The 18,326-nt window shown below is 38.5% G+C and overlaps 1 protein-coding gene across 1 annotated transcript in view; it reads right to left on the minus strand.

The window, feature by feature from the left end:
- The window catches only part of LOC138699955 (aldo-keto reductase family 1 member A1-like), a 56,764-nt gene extending 45,886 nt beyond the window's left edge, over positions 1–10,878 (minus strand). The window contains exon 1 of the mRNA XM_069826188.1: positions 10,721–10,878. Coding sequence (XP_069682289.1) covers positions 10,721–10,786 — 66 coding nt within the window. The 5' untranslated portion in view covers positions 10,787–10,878. The remainder of the gene's footprint in view (positions 1–10,720) is intronic.
- Positions 10,879–18,326: the final 7,448 nt, after the last annotated feature.

An 18,326-nucleotide genomic window follows, 5' to 3' on the forward strand; every position in this document is an offset into this window, starting at 1 on the left:
ATTGATGCGAGAAGAGAGTTCAATGCTCTTATAGAATAATGTGTGAATATAAACAGAGGACGAAGTGGCGGAGTTTCCGTACCAATCGCCACGTTATGTACTGAGTGGTACGGGGTTTAAGAACAGATGGGCATATAAATCAAATACAGTCAAGGCCTCAATAGAAGGATTTTCCGCGAACTTGATAAATTACATCATTATAATAGGCTTATTAATGCATCGAGAAGTTCTGACATTCCAAGGAATCTCCAAGCGTAATATAGAAAAATTAGAAAAATTCAAAGAGTTATAGGCCGGGGATTCAATTACGTTTTGAAAATAATTTTCGACAATAATTGCTTTGTAAGCAGCTCAAACTACATAAAAATAATGAATGATTCGACTAGGTCCTATATGTATAGGGGCGGCCACGGTGGTCTGGCGGTTAGAGCGCTGGACTTATAATCCGGTGGACCCCGGTTCGATCCCCGGTTTACACTCGATTTGTAACTTGTGTTGGGCAAATCCGTGATCCAGATAACACAGGGTTTCTTTCCGGTTCCCCTGTGGCATCCCAATAAATCTCCATATTCATCTCATCGCGGGTGTAGTGTAGACTAACCTCCTATGACGCACCCTGGGCAACGACTCTTCGGTAAATTGGTCTAAATAACTGGCTTCATATGGGTGAATGATGTAAGCCATGTATAGAAGCTATGTATAGAATAGTAAAAAAAATTGTACCAGGGCGCTTCGCGGAAAGTTTATTATTATTATTATTATTATTATTATTATTATTATTATTATTATTATTATTATTATTATTATTATTATTGCCAGGCAGCTGCAAAGGAATCTGGAACGAATAGGAGGAAATAGGGCCATGGCGGAAGATAAAGAAGCATGGAGGAAAATTGTGATTGAGGCCAAAATCCTTCTGAGGTTTGATGTGCCACAGTGATTATGGTTGATGTTGTTATAATAATAATAATAATAATAATAATAATAATAATAATAATATTGTTGTTGTTGTTGTTGCTGTTATAAAACCCCGGCAACACGTACTTCAAGGAACAGAGTGTAAACAGCGTATTTATCGGGACTACATAGCCTATTCTAATGTTGAATTATATACGAGTATGGGACTATGGGTACAACATCTATTATCATTTTCTTTTTAAATTACATCATTCATATACAGAAGTATAATATTACCCCATTATGTAATACATCGAAGACATTACATTATCGGTACGTAGGCCTACTTAATTTTTTCGGAAAGGAAAAGGTCATTTAGGTCTATAGTTGTTTGCCTGGTATGTCAACCCATACAATGAATAATCACATTTTCAGCACGATTTAAATATGAATTTACAATGAATCATCAGAACAAGAGATTTTTCGTTCAATAGAATCAGAATGTCACTCAGACATTTCAATACGTCAAAGACAATAAACTGACTAGCAACAATTTCCAGATTTACGGCTGATTTGAGGAATGTTGTTTGAGAAGGTGTATATGTAGGCTTAAACACGCAAGTAATGGTCGAAAAAAGGGTTGAGTATTGTATATTGATTTAAGTGTGCAGGTAAATACTGTACAGTATTATCACAGTCTACTATATACAGTCACGAAGCTTGGGATGATTTTTTGCAAATCTCGCGATAGTTGCTAGCCGCTTGGAGCGCTGTGAGTACTAGAAACCACACGTAGACAATCAAAATAGTTCATTACAACATGTGTCCGGAAATGCTTCATTTCCGAGTTATGGCCTTCACAACATTGAAATTCACCGGAACGTTTTTCTTTCAGCAGGTCGTTGTCATTACAGAAGATGTTCAAAATGTCCACCTCCTGCTTCAATACAGACCTCACATCGATGTCTCATTGACCTGCAAACACGATCCCAAACTCCAGGAGTATTGCTTATGTCCTCAGAACATGCCACAATTCGATTCCGAAGGGATTCCAAATCAGGCACCGGAGACGAATAAACTAATGATTTTAAATGGCCCCACAAGTAGAAATCGAGAGGGTTCAGATCAGGTGAGCGTGGAGGCCAAGCAATTGGGCCACCTCTACCTATCCATCGATCAGGAAACCTTCGATCCAAGTACCGGCGAGCCGTATGACTGAAGTGTGCAGGAGCGCCATCATGCAAGAAGTGAATGTGTTGACGATTGATCAGTGGAGTGTCTTCTAAAACATGAGGTATGGTGTTTTCCAGGAAGTTTGTGTACGCCTGCCCCGTAAGTCTGTTTACAAGTACATGGGGTCCAACTAATCGATCACCAATGATACAGGCCCACATGTTGAGGAGAACCGCACCTGGTGATGAGATGGAACAGTTGCACGTGGGTTTTCATACGCCCATACATGCTGATTGTGGAAATTTGTTATGCCATCTCGTGTGAACTGTGCTTCTTCTGTAAATAATACTAAGGCAGGAAAGTTCGGATTTACACCACACTGATGCAAGAACCACTGACAGAACCTAACTCGTGCAGGGTAATCTGCTGGTGACAGGGCCTGTACACGTTGCAAATGATAAGGATACAATTGATACTCTTTCAACAGTCTCCAGACAGTCGTATGAGGAACATTGACTTGCAACGCTACCCTTCGTGTGCTGATAGAAGGAGTCATGTTCACAGCCTCCAGAATCTCCTCCTGTACTTCTGGAGTTGTAGATCTGGGTCGTCCCCTTCCCAAACCAGGAGAGTTAAATTTTCCATACTCGCACAGACGGTAATGGAGACGTACAAATGTCTTCCGATCTGGACATTGTCGCTGTGGGTACCTCTCCTGGTACAAACGACGAGCCAGCGCAGCATTGCCGTCCGCCTTACCGTACATGAAGTGTATCTCTGCCAGCTCTTGATTTGAATACATGTCGCATAGTCTAACGCCTACACAACACTGAATGTAACCTTCGCCTCGGAATGAACTGTCAGAGTGCCCTCTTAATGTCTCCTTTGACGGCAACGACCTGCGGAAAGAAAAACGTTCCGGTGAATTTCAATGTTGTGAAGGCCATAACTCGGAAATAAAGTATTTCCGGACACATGTTCTAATGAACTATTTTGATTGTCTACATGTGGGAAATACATACCTGAAATTATGCCCCGTATTTTTTAAACACCCTGTATATTGCCGTGAAAAGATAGGCCTATGGGTTTTCTTATTGTGTCTTTTTTTGTTTTAATGCTGCATAGGGGTTAGTTTTGTGAATCTGTTTTCTTTGGCTTTAAGCTTATTTTTACGTTTTCTTATCATATTGATTACAAGTTTTTTACTAAAATCATTTTCTATTGCTATGCGTTTTACTTCTCTATTGTAGTCAGCTTTGCTTGAAGGTACTGTAAGTTTAACATTCTATTAATTAGAAATCTGAAATTGCTAGCTTTATGTGTGAAAGGATGGTTGATGATTCGTGTATAGAATGGTTTGTTACTGTTGGTTTCCTGTATATATTGAATTGTAATGACTGGCCTTTTGCAGTGAAATTGATAGATTTATTATTGTCTTTCTCCAAGGTGAACTTTAAATTATTATGTAAGCTATTGAAATCATATGAGAATTTGTGCATGTATATGACGTTTGTGATTGTGTATAACCAACGTATCATCAGCATATCTAGTATATAATATTGTATGTTGTATTTAGTTTTTAGATTATGTGTGTGTTGATTTTCGAGATTATGTAGAAAAACTTCAGCTAGGAGTCCAGAAAGCAGATCTCCCATTGCAACACCTTTACTTTGTTGAAAAATTCTATTATTGAAGGAAAAATTATTTTTCTTCAGGGAAATTGTTAATAAATCTAGATCGGTTTTGTTAAAATGTTCCTTTATTTGTTGTTGCTGTAACCTCTTCTTAATGATTTCAAGTGTTTCATCTAATGAGATGTTTGTCTAGAGGTTTTCTATGTCCAACGGAAACATATCCAGACTCTTGCTGTTAGGAACTAATTTTAACGTATTAATGAGCTTGGTAGTGTTTGTTAATGTATAAGTATTTTCAAGTTTTCACATTATTTTCAATTAGGTATGAAGAAAATTATTAATTTTATGATTAGGGGAGGTCGTGCTGTTTACTACGGGTCGCATAGAAAGAACTTTCTTGTGTGTTTTAGGCAAAGTTTTTAATATTGGAACGCTCGGGTTTTGTGTGATATATTTAGTGATGTAAAAAAACTGTTTTAATCCGTTTAAATCCATAAACATAGGTTTTTATGGGTTTAAAACCCTGTTTATTAGGATTAATTGAATTTATTGAATGCAACCCGAACATAATATATGTCATCCATTTTGCATATGCATCCGGGCGTTTTACTTCTGTATGCTAGGCGCTAGGGTTGCTAGTGTATGCTGTCGGTCGCTAGATATCTTGTTTGTACACAAATACATAATACAGTTAGTTCAGTGCGGAGCTTGTAGTCCGTAACCAGTCGTGTCGTGATTAAAATGAGACCTTTTCAAGCATTTGGAGTCACTTTGAAACGGCAGTCCGTAGCGCTACTGCTCCCGCGTTCTTAATACCGCATCGCGATAGTTCACATTACGCCCGCGGCTCCACACGCCTTGGTCGAGTAATAAAAGCGATATGTAAATATTGCAGGAAAGAATACCAATACGCAATGGCATCTCGTTCACAGCAGCATATCCTCAGTTGTGGTCTTTGTCCACAGTCCGTGAAAAGGGAAGCTGAAAATGTGAGTAAAACATCAACCATGCGTACGAATTCCCTTCATGAAATCGTTCTTCCTTCAGATCCATTATCGTCAGCCTCATTATCTACTTCTGCAATTCCGCCAATGCCTTCTACTTCGTTCTCAGCAATACTTGTTTCATCTACATCTGAGACTTTATCTTCACATTCGCTGTCGCCACAAAACAGACATCATCACAGCAACACGTAATAAGCGACATTGAATTAGACGAACTCATTGCTAGAGCAATATATGCCTCATGAATGCCTTTATGTATAATGGAGTCTCAATACTGAAAAAATGTTTTCCATCAACTTCGATCCGGATATGAACCTCCTAGTCGTCAAGTTATTGGTGGGAATCTACTTGAAGCTGAATACAATCGTTTCAAAGGAGTTGCTCTAAAAAAATACAAGAAGCTCATTCCCTCGCTTTAATATGTGATGGTTGGATTGATGCAACAACACGTAAAGTTATGAACTTTATTGTAATAACACCAGAACCAGTATTTTTAAAAGGTGAACAGAAGGAAACCGGTGCGTTTATCGCTGAAAATATGGTTACTGTGATAAATGAGTTAGATAGCCATAAATTTGTTTCAGTTATAACAGATAATGCCAAAAACATGCAGGTTGCATGGACATAGTTCAGCAACAGTACCCCCATTTTGTCCTTACGGATCCATGGCTCATGCATTTAATTTATTGATGAAATATGTAATGGCATTTCAACCAATGGATGACCTTTATTCACTAGCCAAAAGAATTGTAAAATATTTCAAGTTCAGCCACATTCCACATACAACGCTGGAAACTAATTAAAAGGAGAAATATGGACGACATACATTTCCATTAAAACTTCCGTCTCCTACAAGATGGGAGAGCTCTCTCATCTGCTTTGAAAATTTAGTGCGAAACAAAGAAACAGTACTGGAAACTATTGTGTGTTCTCTTCTAACTACTGAAAATCTCTGAAGACTTCTATGCCGTCAGATGAGACATGGAAGCACTTAGAACAAGAAGTTGAAGTATTGAAACCAATTTCAGACGCTATAACAAAGATTGAAGCAGATATTGCTGTTTTATCCGATGTCTATGGGCTGTTTGCAAGAAATATCAGCCAATTAAATGTAGCAATCTAGGTGAGTTCAATGTCCTCTTTTGATGAAGAGGAAACTGTAATGAAGGCCATTCGAGACAGAAAAGTGAAGACATTAAGAACATCCATTCTACTGCAAATCTACTGGACCGACGCTTTAAAGGCTTTATATTATGCGAAGAAGGCGTTGGTAATGGTATAGACTACATCACTAAGCTAAGCAATGAAGTTGGTTTAAACAGTGCAGCAATCAAAGCTAACTTGGCAGAGTTTCGGGCTTCTACAGAATTCTTTACAAGAAGTTCGTTATGGGATGCTGCAAACCATGTAACACCTTTCACTTGCTTGAAAGGCTTATGTTCTGGACAGGCCTTATATTCAATTGTTTCGCGAATATTAAATGTTCCATCTTCTTCGGCTGCAGCGAAAGAAATTGGTCCTCTCATGTCAACATTCACAGAAAACTCAGAAATGGGCTGTCTCCTGAAAGGTTGGAGAAACTCTGCATGCGAAAGAAATTGGTCCGCTCATGGCAACATTCACAGAAAACTCAGAAATGGGCTGTCTCCTGAAAGGTTGGAGAAACTCTGCATGCGAAAGAAATTGGTCCGCTCATGGCAACATTCACAGAAAACTCAGATATGGGCTTTCTCCTGAAAGGTTGGAGAAACTCTGCATGCGAAAGAAATTGGTCCGCTCATGGCAACATTCACAGAAAACTCAGAAATGGGCTGTCTCCTGAAAGGTTGGAGAAACTCTGCATGCGGAAGAAATTGGTCCGCTCATGGCAACATTCACAGAAAACTCAGAAATGGGCTGTCTCCTGAAAGGTTGGAGAAACTCTGCATGCGAAAGAAATTGGTCCTCTCATGGCAACATTCACAGAAAACTCAGAAATGGGCTGTCTCCTGAAAGGTTGGAGAAACTCTGCATGCGAAAGAAATTGGTCCGCTCATGGCAACATTCACAGAAAACTCAGAAATGGGCTGTCTCCTGAAAGGTTGGAGAAACTCTGCATGCGAAAGAAATTGGTCCGCTCATGGTAACATTCACAGAAAACTCAGAAATGGGCTGTCTCCTGAAAGGTTGGAGAAACTCTGCATGCGAAAGAAATTGGTCCGCTCATGGTAACATTCACAGAAAACTCAGAAATGGGCTGTCTCCTGAAAGGTTGGAGAAACTCTGCATGCGAAAGAAATTGGTCCGCTCATGGCAACATTCACAGAAAACTCAAAAATAGGCTATCTTCTGAAAGGATGGAGAAACTTGTAATGGTAAGTTCACTAGATCTGAACCAGCGAATCCAGAACCTACAATTTCTGATGAAGCAACTAGTGACGAAGATTAGTGTAGCAACAAGAAATGAGGAAGGTATTATTGTTTTCTAATTTAACTAACTGTGGTATTTTTCAAAATGACAAGAGAAAAGGTGTTTATTATTTTTAAGTTTTATTCCTCTTATTTATTAGTGTTGCTATATTAAATTTTTAACATGTATTGTGGAGAAAATTGACTTTCAGTTTTACAAGCTTAAAAGTATTTAATTTTGAAAAGACGAAAACTATGATATGTTACTGTTATTATTATTATTATTATTATTATTATTATTATTATTATTATTATTATTATTATTATTATTATTATTATCTGTTTGTATTCTCATTTTTATTGTTGTATGTCAAGAATCTTTTTCATTTGATATATAATAAAACCAATTAATCTAATAAAACGTGATAAAAAAACATTTTAAACAGCATTCTGGTTTTAAACCAATAAAACCGAGCCCGTTTAAAAATTACCGACATCACTAGCTACAACGTAAAATGTAATATGACACGATTTTTGGGGGACGACGTAGCCAACCTCCACGTGGTGTCTCCTGGATAACACTAATAGACTGCGCTATCGTTGTGTATTTTCTAATAATTGTAGTACGCAGTTGTATCTATATTTCATTCGTAGTCGTCATTTACGCGCAATCGTAACTCAACGGTCCGCGAAATGGAACCTAGCTCTATCAGGAGCTAAGGCGAGATGGCCACCTGTCAGCGTCGGATTCACGAATGCACCCACGCCACTTGTCGGACTTACGTCGCAAATATAGGGCGCACAATGGACCAAAGCGTGCCTAACTGTATGGACCCGTCCCTGGTGCAGCCTCGTAAAGCCAGTCAGCCAGCCAGGAGTGATCTTACTGTAATTTATTTATTAAACACAAATGCATACGACTTTCAGCCATCTTTTACATTTTGTTTTGTATGCCTAACTCAGAACCTCGCAGAGTGAGGGTGATTGTGGATTATTGATGGAATGATAATGATAATGGGGGGAGGAAACGGGAGAAGACCTAGAAAAACTTCTCACACACACTATGTCCACCACAAATTCCTTCATAACGCGGGTCGCCACGGTGGAAGGCAGAGAGATTAACCATTCGGCCACAAGCGAGGTCTTGTAACGCGTACTACTAATAACATTTTAAGGATTTGTTATGTGGAGAAACGTTTAATGATAGTGTATTTAGATTTAAATATTAACATCTCCCGCTATGGATTAACGGATAGCCAATGTGATTCTCAGCCAAGGAGTCCATGGGTGCACGGGCCGAAATTACCTCCATTCCACGGAACTGGTTGTTTGTTCCTTGTCTTGTACTTGTTGCCAGACGTCTCTGCATCGTGCTGACTACACGATCAAGGACGTCCGCATTGTGAGAAAGTTTAGTGTTGGTCCACCGCAATAAATTATTGCATGTCGGTATACAGGAGGAAGTTAAATATCAAGACATACAAGAAGTATTAAGGTATTTGTAAGATTAAATTTATATTTGAAATGCAATATTGATTCGGACTCTCAAGAAATAAAGATGATCGTGGACAGTATCACAAACAATAAGATAGTTTTACGTGTGTGGACGATTTCAAAACCCCAAAGCGAAACAATGTTATAGTCTTGATTATAAATATCGGTTACAAAGTTAGTGATCAAGGAAAAATACAACAAATTTTTGTAAACTATTTTTTTTGACCGACTGTTCTCCGAACTGAGACTTTTCGTGGGTTGAGAGACTTGTGATCGACTTCTTCGATATATTTTCTGGTTATTCATGTATATGATATAGGCCTGTGACCTCAAGACTTTTTTATTTGAAAACATTATTAAACAAAACAATGAATGAATTATAAACTTCATATTTCTCAGTTTTTCATTACAGTACGCACCCTTACTTCATCACAAACCAAGTTACACCTGGTCCTGTCGTCTTGTCATGGTCCTTATCGTGATCCTAGTTGTCATTATCGTGATCCTTATCGTGGACCTTATCATTATCCTTATCGTAGTCCTTGTTGTCTTTATCGTGCTCCTTATCGTGGTCCTTATCATGATTCTTATCGTGGTCCTTGTTGTCTTTGTCGTGCTCCTTATCGTGGTCCTTATCACGATTTTTATCGTGGTCCTTGTTGTCTTTGTCGTGCTCCTTATCGTGGCAGCATTTAATGGTCGTATAGTTAACTTCGTTCCTATATGTTTTTCCGCAGGATCCCGTTTCATCAACACAGGTTACAAATGCACTAACACGTTGTTTGTTAACGCATGTTAAAAAGCGTAATTTATACCAGTCATATTTCAGAGTTTAGAAATGTTGTTAGGATTTTAACACAAGAAATTCTTATGTTAATTTAACAAACAGTTTAACAGATTGTCAATCTAGCTTTCAGGTATAGCTCCCTGTGAAGTTTATTTGAATAATTTCAAGGGGAAATTTGTTCAGGGGCCGAGTATCGAACTCGGAACCTTGGCTAAGTGCACCAACGCTCTACCGACTGAACAACCCAGGAATTCTACCAGAAACCGACTCAGTTTTTCCCTTGAAATTATTTAAATCAGCTTTACACGTGAAAGTTGAAAGCTAGATTTGCATAATACTCGTCACTGTTCGTTAACAGAAAACCACAATTAAAGTCACACAGAGTTAGTGTGCACTCAATGTTGAATGTTTGACGGTTTGTCAGCCCACTTTGAGTATGTGGATATAAAGGGAAACTTTGAGTGGGTGTTTGGTAGAGTTCTTGGGTAGCTCAGCCGGTAGAGCGTTGGTGCGCTTAGCCAAAGGTCCCGGGTTCGATACCCTGCCCCGGAACAATGTTTCCCTTGAAATTGTTCAGTGTAACAGATTGTTAAAGTTAACAACTGTTCAAGAATGAATTTCTGTTTTAAATTTATTGTTAAATTAGTACCAATGTAATAATTTAAGTTTTAATATCTGTTGATGAAACCGGCCCTAAGGACAGATACTAATTTCGTTACATTAGATTAGATTAGGTCAGTGATTATCTTATACTTTGACAGTTTCTATTTGAGCTTAGCAATCTTTCCTCGTATATTTGTACATTGGGTAATTATGTAGTAAACATCGATCGGTAGTGCACAGCGCACCTCTACGCATCCGAGAGAGGGAAGGTTAAATGTATGCACTATACATATATTTTAATTAAATTTTCAACGCGTTCTTATGAGTGACATATTCGCAGCCTCTTTACACTCTGACAGGAAAGTGTGTTCCCTGGACCTCTGTTGCGGGATGATTACGGCCTGGCCGATGCTTACTACATAATTACAGTACAGTACGTTGTTTACGAACACATATTCTCATACTTGACGCAGTGTTCCGCTTCGCTCATTCTGGCATCGGAAGTGCGCGTGAATGGTTGCGTAATTAGTTGCGTGCAATAGTGTGATGGAAAGTCGTTTCGATTATGAGAATCTCTTCTCAATTAACTGTAGTCCGCGGTTTGAAACCCCGTAATTCAAAGCACTGACATTCTGTCATCTGTCACATAGCCTTCGAAAGGCAGTGGCGAATTAAAAGCGACTGTTCAAGATCACAAATTAATGTTACTATTCACCGGTCACGTAAACGCTTTGACTCACCTGCCATGTTCCAAACCCGATGGCAGGCATGTTGGCCCCAGTGTTCAGCTTCAGAAGAGGCGCCATGGTGCTCAGCGTTCCGCGTTCTGGTAGACACTGCACTGGAATCGCCCACCACGCCGTTATATCCCCACCACCGCCATTTCCAACCTTCGCTCCTTCCGCCTTTCACGTCTGACAGTTCCCTGACAACTCTGCCGGCTATTCCACGAGGACAGACAAACAGTAACAATAGAAGATTTAGGATTTAGGCCTACTAATCCACGATGTTTACGACACTTGAAGTGCGTGGGCGAAGTTCATCATCATCATCATCATCATCATCATCATCATCATCATCATCATCATCATCATCATCATCATCATCATCATCGTCGTCGTCGTCAGGAATTGCACCTTCTAGTCCATTTTAAACCCATATTAGAAGTATGAACTAACATGATGACTGTTTAAGACAAAAACAAGACGAAAGATAACAAACTCCATTCTCTATTTCGTGTTCCGCAACCGGTGTGCCTTCACAAGGTGGAAGGTGTCGCGAACACCTATTATTGTAAGAAATTAATAAAATTAATTAAATTAAATTCCTCTCTTTGCTGACACAATTAGCCGCCGAGTTAGTGACATGTCCAGTGACATCCAAGACATTATGAATGAGAAAATAAAGAGCATTCACAAGTTCTGACTTCAGATCGACAAGTCCACCTGTATTAGCGGTCACGCACAACTTTTTTCCTACATTCAGTACATTCATGGGAATGTAATTGCATTTTTTTGTGTGTGCAAAGAAATGCCCGAGCGAGCACCGGTGAAGAAATATTTCGTACAACTAATGAATATGTGGTCCGTAATGAATTAACATGGGAGGATTGCGCTAGCGTTTTACAGATGGAGCTGCTTCTATGAAAGGATACGTGGCTAAAGTACGTGAAGTAGCCTATATCCTAACATACGGAGTGACCATTGTCTCATTCACCGCGAAACCATTGTTGCTAGGTCTTTGCCATCTCCTCTGAAAATTGTGATGCACGAAGTAGTAAAAGTTAATATGTTATTGTCATTTTCAATTATGTATATGTGTGAATTGGGCTTCTCGTCGTTAACTGAAATTAAAACATTTAAGAGGGAGAGACTCAAATCCATCAATGAAGAAATTAGGCTTGCACTGTCAACAATTCTACCGCGGATCAGCCATCTGTGTGCAGCTAAGCAGATTCAAGTATCACATTGAAAGTATGAGTAGAGTTATTTACTTTAATATTGGTAATAGAAATATGTACTTTCTACAGTGAATTAAAGTTCATAAATTGTTAATAAATATAAGAGTCTAGTTTCAGTTTACAAATTTGATTCAGTTTGTGATATTTTCATTAGCCTGTATTATTACAAGATCATCTGAAAAAGTAAGCCTATTTAATTGTAGCATTGTTTATTTTTATTCCTGAGATTAGATTTCAGTCTTCCATTGTTTTATAATAATGATCGAATGAGAGAGACAGCGAGTGAGTGGGAAAGAGACGGAATACCGATCGCTGAGAGGGTTGCACTCGTACAAGAGGCAGAATGAGCCAATGAGGTACATAATTATATGGATGGTACATTTTATGATACATAGGAAGAATTCAAGAATTACAACAATTTGTCATTACAAAATAATACAACAAAATAAAATTGTTATTTTTTTCTGTAGTTAAGCAAGACAAATGACATTTCTTTGATTTCTTTCCCTTTCAGCTATATCAGGGAAAATTGTTTGAATAGAATGAATGCGCAACACTGCTTCCAACCCAACATCGAACAAACATGACCTAATTTTACTCTTATTCAGGTTCATGACTGAGAATATGTGTTCGCAAAGGTATGTACAGCTAAACATAACAATTAACTTGCATGTCAATGCGTGGATAAGTGGAAACTCTTTTTGTTCCTAGTTCTTATAAAATTCAACGAGGCCGCCTGGAATATTGTAATATCTATCTTTCAAAATTGTATGACACTGAAGCCTTATCAGTTTTCTTTGGAATTGCCTGGAATCTGCTCAACATTTACAGAAAAGGGCGTCATGAAAATGTTCACAAAGTTTCTACACGCGGCGACAGATTGTTTGTGGAGAGAGGCTAATTGACTCAAATAACGTCGCCAGGAAAGGACACAACATCTCTCAAATTGAAATCATGCACTCCTTTACAAACATTTATTTCATTTCTGCTTTTGGCGATATTTAGGGCAACAATATAGCTTGCATGGACATCTCTTTCGGAGCTTCCCTCAATGTGCTGCGAAAGAAAGGGAAAATGAATTTTAATGGCATTGTCACTATACAAAAAAAAATACATACATAGTTAAACGAACAGAAAATCCTTTAACATTTTAACAAACGTTTTTATAATAATTCTCATATATTGTTGACAACTGTTCAAAGTAAACTTAATATAACCTAACCATTAATTTAATTATATTGCCCTTTTGAAATTATATTTACTTCGTCGTAAGAAGACTGCATTTCGACCTTTAGTTTCGTTATTAATGCCTTCCTCTCTTCGCCGATAATATGAGCGTAGGTATCAGAATGTTTAACTTCAAAGTGGCGCTTAATGTTGTACGTTATTGCCCGTACATTAATATGACATATTAAACTTTTAACATTGTTGTCGTCAGATTAGACAAGATACAAGCCCTCCCAAGAGGGGTTAAATCCTGAACCGACTGTCGACGCACTTCTCTTCATTCTTATTCAAATCAGTTAAGCACAAATGATAGTACACCATATGGATGAATGAATGAATGAATGAATGAATGAATGAATGAACGCATAATCCAGCAATGCCTGCAGAATAACATGGAACAGACGTGAAGAGTTAATGATTGTACGCATTGTATGCATTCATACACCACTACAGCCACAGCGACAGAAAGGAGTGGGAGTCCGCCCTGGGCAGACACAGGTCAGAGTTCGGGCGCCCTACTCCTCAGACGCTGTGTTGGAATAGTCTTTCGTAGAGAAGCAGCACACAAGACTCCATTAACTGTAGCCTAGTCGATTAATTCCGCAACTTAAAAAAAAAAACACACAAAAAATGGGAAGTGCCGCCTCACCAAAAAGTATATTGCTTAAAGACAAAATATACAGTATATTCATTCATTCATTCGTTCATTCACTCATATGAAATAAGACAAAGTTTGTAATGGCTTGGTTGCCTCTCTCATGTTCGAATACTGCAGGACACTAATAGAAATAACTATAGTAACACAACCATTGCCGATCCCCAGCTCGGATCAGAGAAGAGGGAGTACACACGACTACTGCGTGTTCAGTTCAAAGTGTGTCATGGCTCGCTGTATGCCGTCATGTGGCTAGCCGATGAGCCTAGAGAATTCAATCTTCCTTCATTTCCGCAGAGGCATATTACCTATGTACCAGAGAAGTTGCCTAGCAAGTACGGCGTTCATTCTGAAGAGTAGACTACTTACCGGTATATATGGTAACGCCGGTAGTGGCAGGAATGTGAACTGTTCGGAAACACGTACTGAGATGAGTTTTTTCCTTACTATCGGGATATGGAAAGGGTTAAGACGGTTACTTACGTATTTGTTGACATTAACTTCGACGGTCAACATGGACACGGAGCATTTGATTTGTGTTGTGGAATGTTGCCGTACGCAACCGTTGATAACAAATATCCTGCGTACGACTTGCCCGCGCTAAACACAATTCGAAAGAGGTTATGGTAGCACACAGACCGTACAGACCGCCATCGGTTGCTACGACGTTCAAATTATAAAGTACACATTCTCAAGTTCAGATTGAACGCCTTGATTAATAGGCAACTTCTCTGACATAAAAGCTGAAACTTGCTTCAAATCGCTGACTCACAACAGTGACGTCATGACACCAGGGGCGTATTTTGCGGACTACCGGGGCTACCGGCGGTAGCCCAAGGAAATTACAGAAGAAAAAGTTTATAATATAACATAATGTAATAATTTTGTATTATTAGTTTTACCATAGTAATTAAAATTAAAGTAATTGTTAGATTTATATGCGCTCTCTGCTCTCGAAAAGAAACAAGTTGTCAAGGCGGCATCGCTGGAGAAACAGCTTGCTACGTGAGGTAGCCTGTGACCGTTCCGCGCACGCTGTCCTGTCTCACAACTGCCCGTCCCCCCCGCTCCCTTCTGTTTCCATCGTGCAATGTAGGGACGGGCGAGTTGCCGCTCTCGTGATCGGTTTCTTCGCAGGCGCGAAGCAGCAATACGCTTAGTACGCTAGCAATTGAATGTGATTGTGTTCTTGCACTGCATTATTTTAAATCTGTGATTTGTTCGAGTGTCTAAGAGTTATATTAATTGTGAATTATTAAGTTTTTAATTTCCCAATTAAGTGATATTGTGAAAAATATGGCAGAACAAGTTTCTGGAGAGGTTTGTGTTGAAAATGACTGTGTAATAGAAGGTTTATTAAAAGTGCCTTTTAACCGTCGTACATAACAACGAGAAAGTTGAAATTGTGAAAATGGAAAGCCCAACTCCTGAGTTAAATTTGTCCATGGACGTAAAAGAAAAACAGCGAGAGTACACACGCCATTTCACTTCAACATCATATGGTAAGTGGAATTGGTTGTGTGGTAGTTCTAAACTGTCTAAACTATTTTGCTGGCCATATTTGTTATTTAGCCGCGAAACTAATGTGTGGTCAAAAGAGGGGTTTTCTAATATGAACTCCCTTCGAACGGCAGTCCTAGAATACGACAAATCAAAAGCTCATATTTGTAGTAGCATGAACTTTGCAAACTTTGGGAAGACAAGAATTGATTTACAGCTAGATAAGCAAAAAGCTCTACACATCAACCAACACAATGCTCTTGTGAAAAAAAAAAAATCGGGAGATTTTACTGCATCTTATTAACGCAGTCTGCTTTCTAGGAAAACAAGAATTGGCTTTTCGGGGTCATAACGAGAGTGTGGAATCAGACAATATAGGAAATTATATTGAATATTTAAGTTCCTTAAGTGAATTTGACCATTTACTGGCCAATCATCTTGAGAGTTGAACAGTATTTCGTGGTACTTCTCTCGCAATTCAGAATGGCTTAATATTTGCTATAAGTGGGGTTATGATAAAGAACATAAAACCTTTTGTGGCCATTGTTGTTGATGAAACAAGTTACTGCTCTAATCAGAGTCAATTGTCCACTGTTTTAAGATACGTCGACAGTACTGCCAATGTTCAAGAACGGTTTATAGGATTCACAAATGTCAGTTCGGACAAAACTGTTGCTGCTTTGTTTCAGCATGTGGAAGGTGTTATAGCAGAATACAATGTCGGAAATAAGTTAATTGCACAGACATACGATAGTGCTTCAGTTATGGCGGGAAATATTAATGGCTTAAAAACAAAAGTTCAAGAAAAGTATCCTCAAGCACTATTTGTCCATTGTTACAGCCATGTTCTCAATTTAGTTTTGCAACAAACTACTTCATCCATTCCAGAATGCCGCATTTTTTTTCAAAACACTGTCGGGTTTAGCTGCATTTTTCTCATCATCTCCTAAAAGATCAGAAAACTCAAGGAATTTTAAAACAAGAAACTCCCAAAAGTAACACCAACTAGATGCAATTTTACATCTCGGCTTGTAAACACAGTAAAGTAATACAGAGAAAAACGGACTGCTTTCTTTAAAAATATCATTTGTAATGACTCTGAAGAAAACTGGGATGATGCTGTAAATGTGCAGGCTCAAGGATATTTGAATTTTTTCACACAGTTTCAGAATATATTTCTTCTTGAAGTCTATGCTAGAGTGTTCGCACATTCAGATGTGCTGTACAATATTCTTCAGACAAAAAGTCTAGACATAGCATACCTCTTGCAAGAGGTATCAAAGTAAAAAAAAATACTATATTCGAGTTCAGACGTAGTGGGTTTCCGTCCATATGGAGTAATATGGAAAATGAAAATTCTTCAGCCAATACAATGGAACCACCATTAAAGCGAAGAAAAGGAGATGATGAATTGAAATACAGGCAGCTGTACTACAGCATACTAGATCGTATACACAAGGAAATTACTGACAGATTTTCTGATTATGGAAAGCTTCAGTTCACATATCTTCTAGATTCTCAAAAATTTTCTGCTTATAGAGAAAACTTCCGGAATGAGGCACTAAACAAATTATTTCAGTCCTACAACAGTCACTTTGATCAAGTACGTTTGAAAAATGAATTAAGTGTAATATATTCAGCAGAAGTCTTTGATTTTTCGAACAAACCTATCCATGAAATATTATCTACCATATATGAAAACCAGCTGAACCAAGTTATTCCTGTAGTCCTTAAATTGGCAACATTAATTGTGACAATACCAGCTACGTCAGCATCGGTAGAAAGAACATTTTCTTTGTTGAAGAGAATAAAATCCTACTGTAGATCAACTCATACACAAGAACGTTTATCCGGCTTGGCACTAATATCCATTGAAAAGTCATTTCTACAGAAGCTTTGCAAGTGGCCCAACTGTAATTTCAAGGACGAAGTCATCAACGTATTTTCGTCCCAATCAAGACGTCTGGAATTCACATAAATATGTGAGGAATTTTATTATAGGGATTTCAAAATATATTTTGTGTAATGATAAGGTCAGTGGTAGCCCAAACCCTTTAACCAGTATACGCCACTGCATGACACACTTTGAAATGAACACCCAGTATATTTAAGGTTCGTTCCAACAAGCGGTTCATGGATCAGTTCATGTACGGTTCCTGTACCATGTTATGCGCATGCGCTAGTTGAGCATCTGCTACGGGATTGAAACTGGACTGGAAGCTGTTGGAACCCTTTCGCGGACCGTTATGTACTAAATCCAGAGATGCTATAACTGTGATCATCTTTGCTAAGAACGAGATGCTTAATTATTATCGTTTCGCAGCTAATTCTAATTGCAGAAAATAGAATTTCGATCATTTTCTATAAAAAGATGACAAAAAATATGGAAGGCAAGAATTCCGTTAATTCAATGTCGTGTACTGGGGGATTCTCATCTAAAAATAGTTCTATTTTTAATTATTTATGTACGTTATTTATTATACTTTTAATCAAAGCTGCATGTTGAGATTGTAATTAACTATTTCAATACCCAAACAATTTCTATTCCCTTTCTTTTTGGCGAAAATTTAAATTAAATCTCTAGTTTATTATTCGTCTGTACTGTCACTTTTCATCTTAACCTCATTGATGTGAACAGCCAATCATGTCTTTCTTCAGAATCCAGGAGACGTTGGTGAGCTTATGCGCATGCGCGTCTCGCGTACTCTTCCGTACATGCCTCAATCCGCTGACTACTTCTGACTGTTCCGAACCCGTGTCAAAAGTTTGTTGGAACGCCCGACTGCAGTACATAGGTTCGTTCCAACAAGCGATTCATGGATCAGTTCATGTACGGTTCCTGTACCATCTTATGCACATGCGCTAGTTGAGCATCTGCTGTGGGATTGAAACTGGACTGGACGCTGTTGGAACGCTTTCGCGGATCGTTATGTACTAAATCCAGAGATGCTGTAACTGTGATCATCTTTGCTAAGAACGGGATGCTTATTATTATTATCGTTTC

The sequence above is a fragment of the Periplaneta americana genome, chromosome 5 (genome assembly GCF_040183065.1).
Source record: "Periplaneta americana isolate PAMFEO1 chromosome 5, P.americana_PAMFEO1_priV1, whole genome shotgun sequence".
In the NCBI taxonomy this organism is placed as follows: Eukaryota; Metazoa; Arthropoda; class Insecta; order Blattodea; family Blattidae; genus Periplaneta; species Periplaneta americana.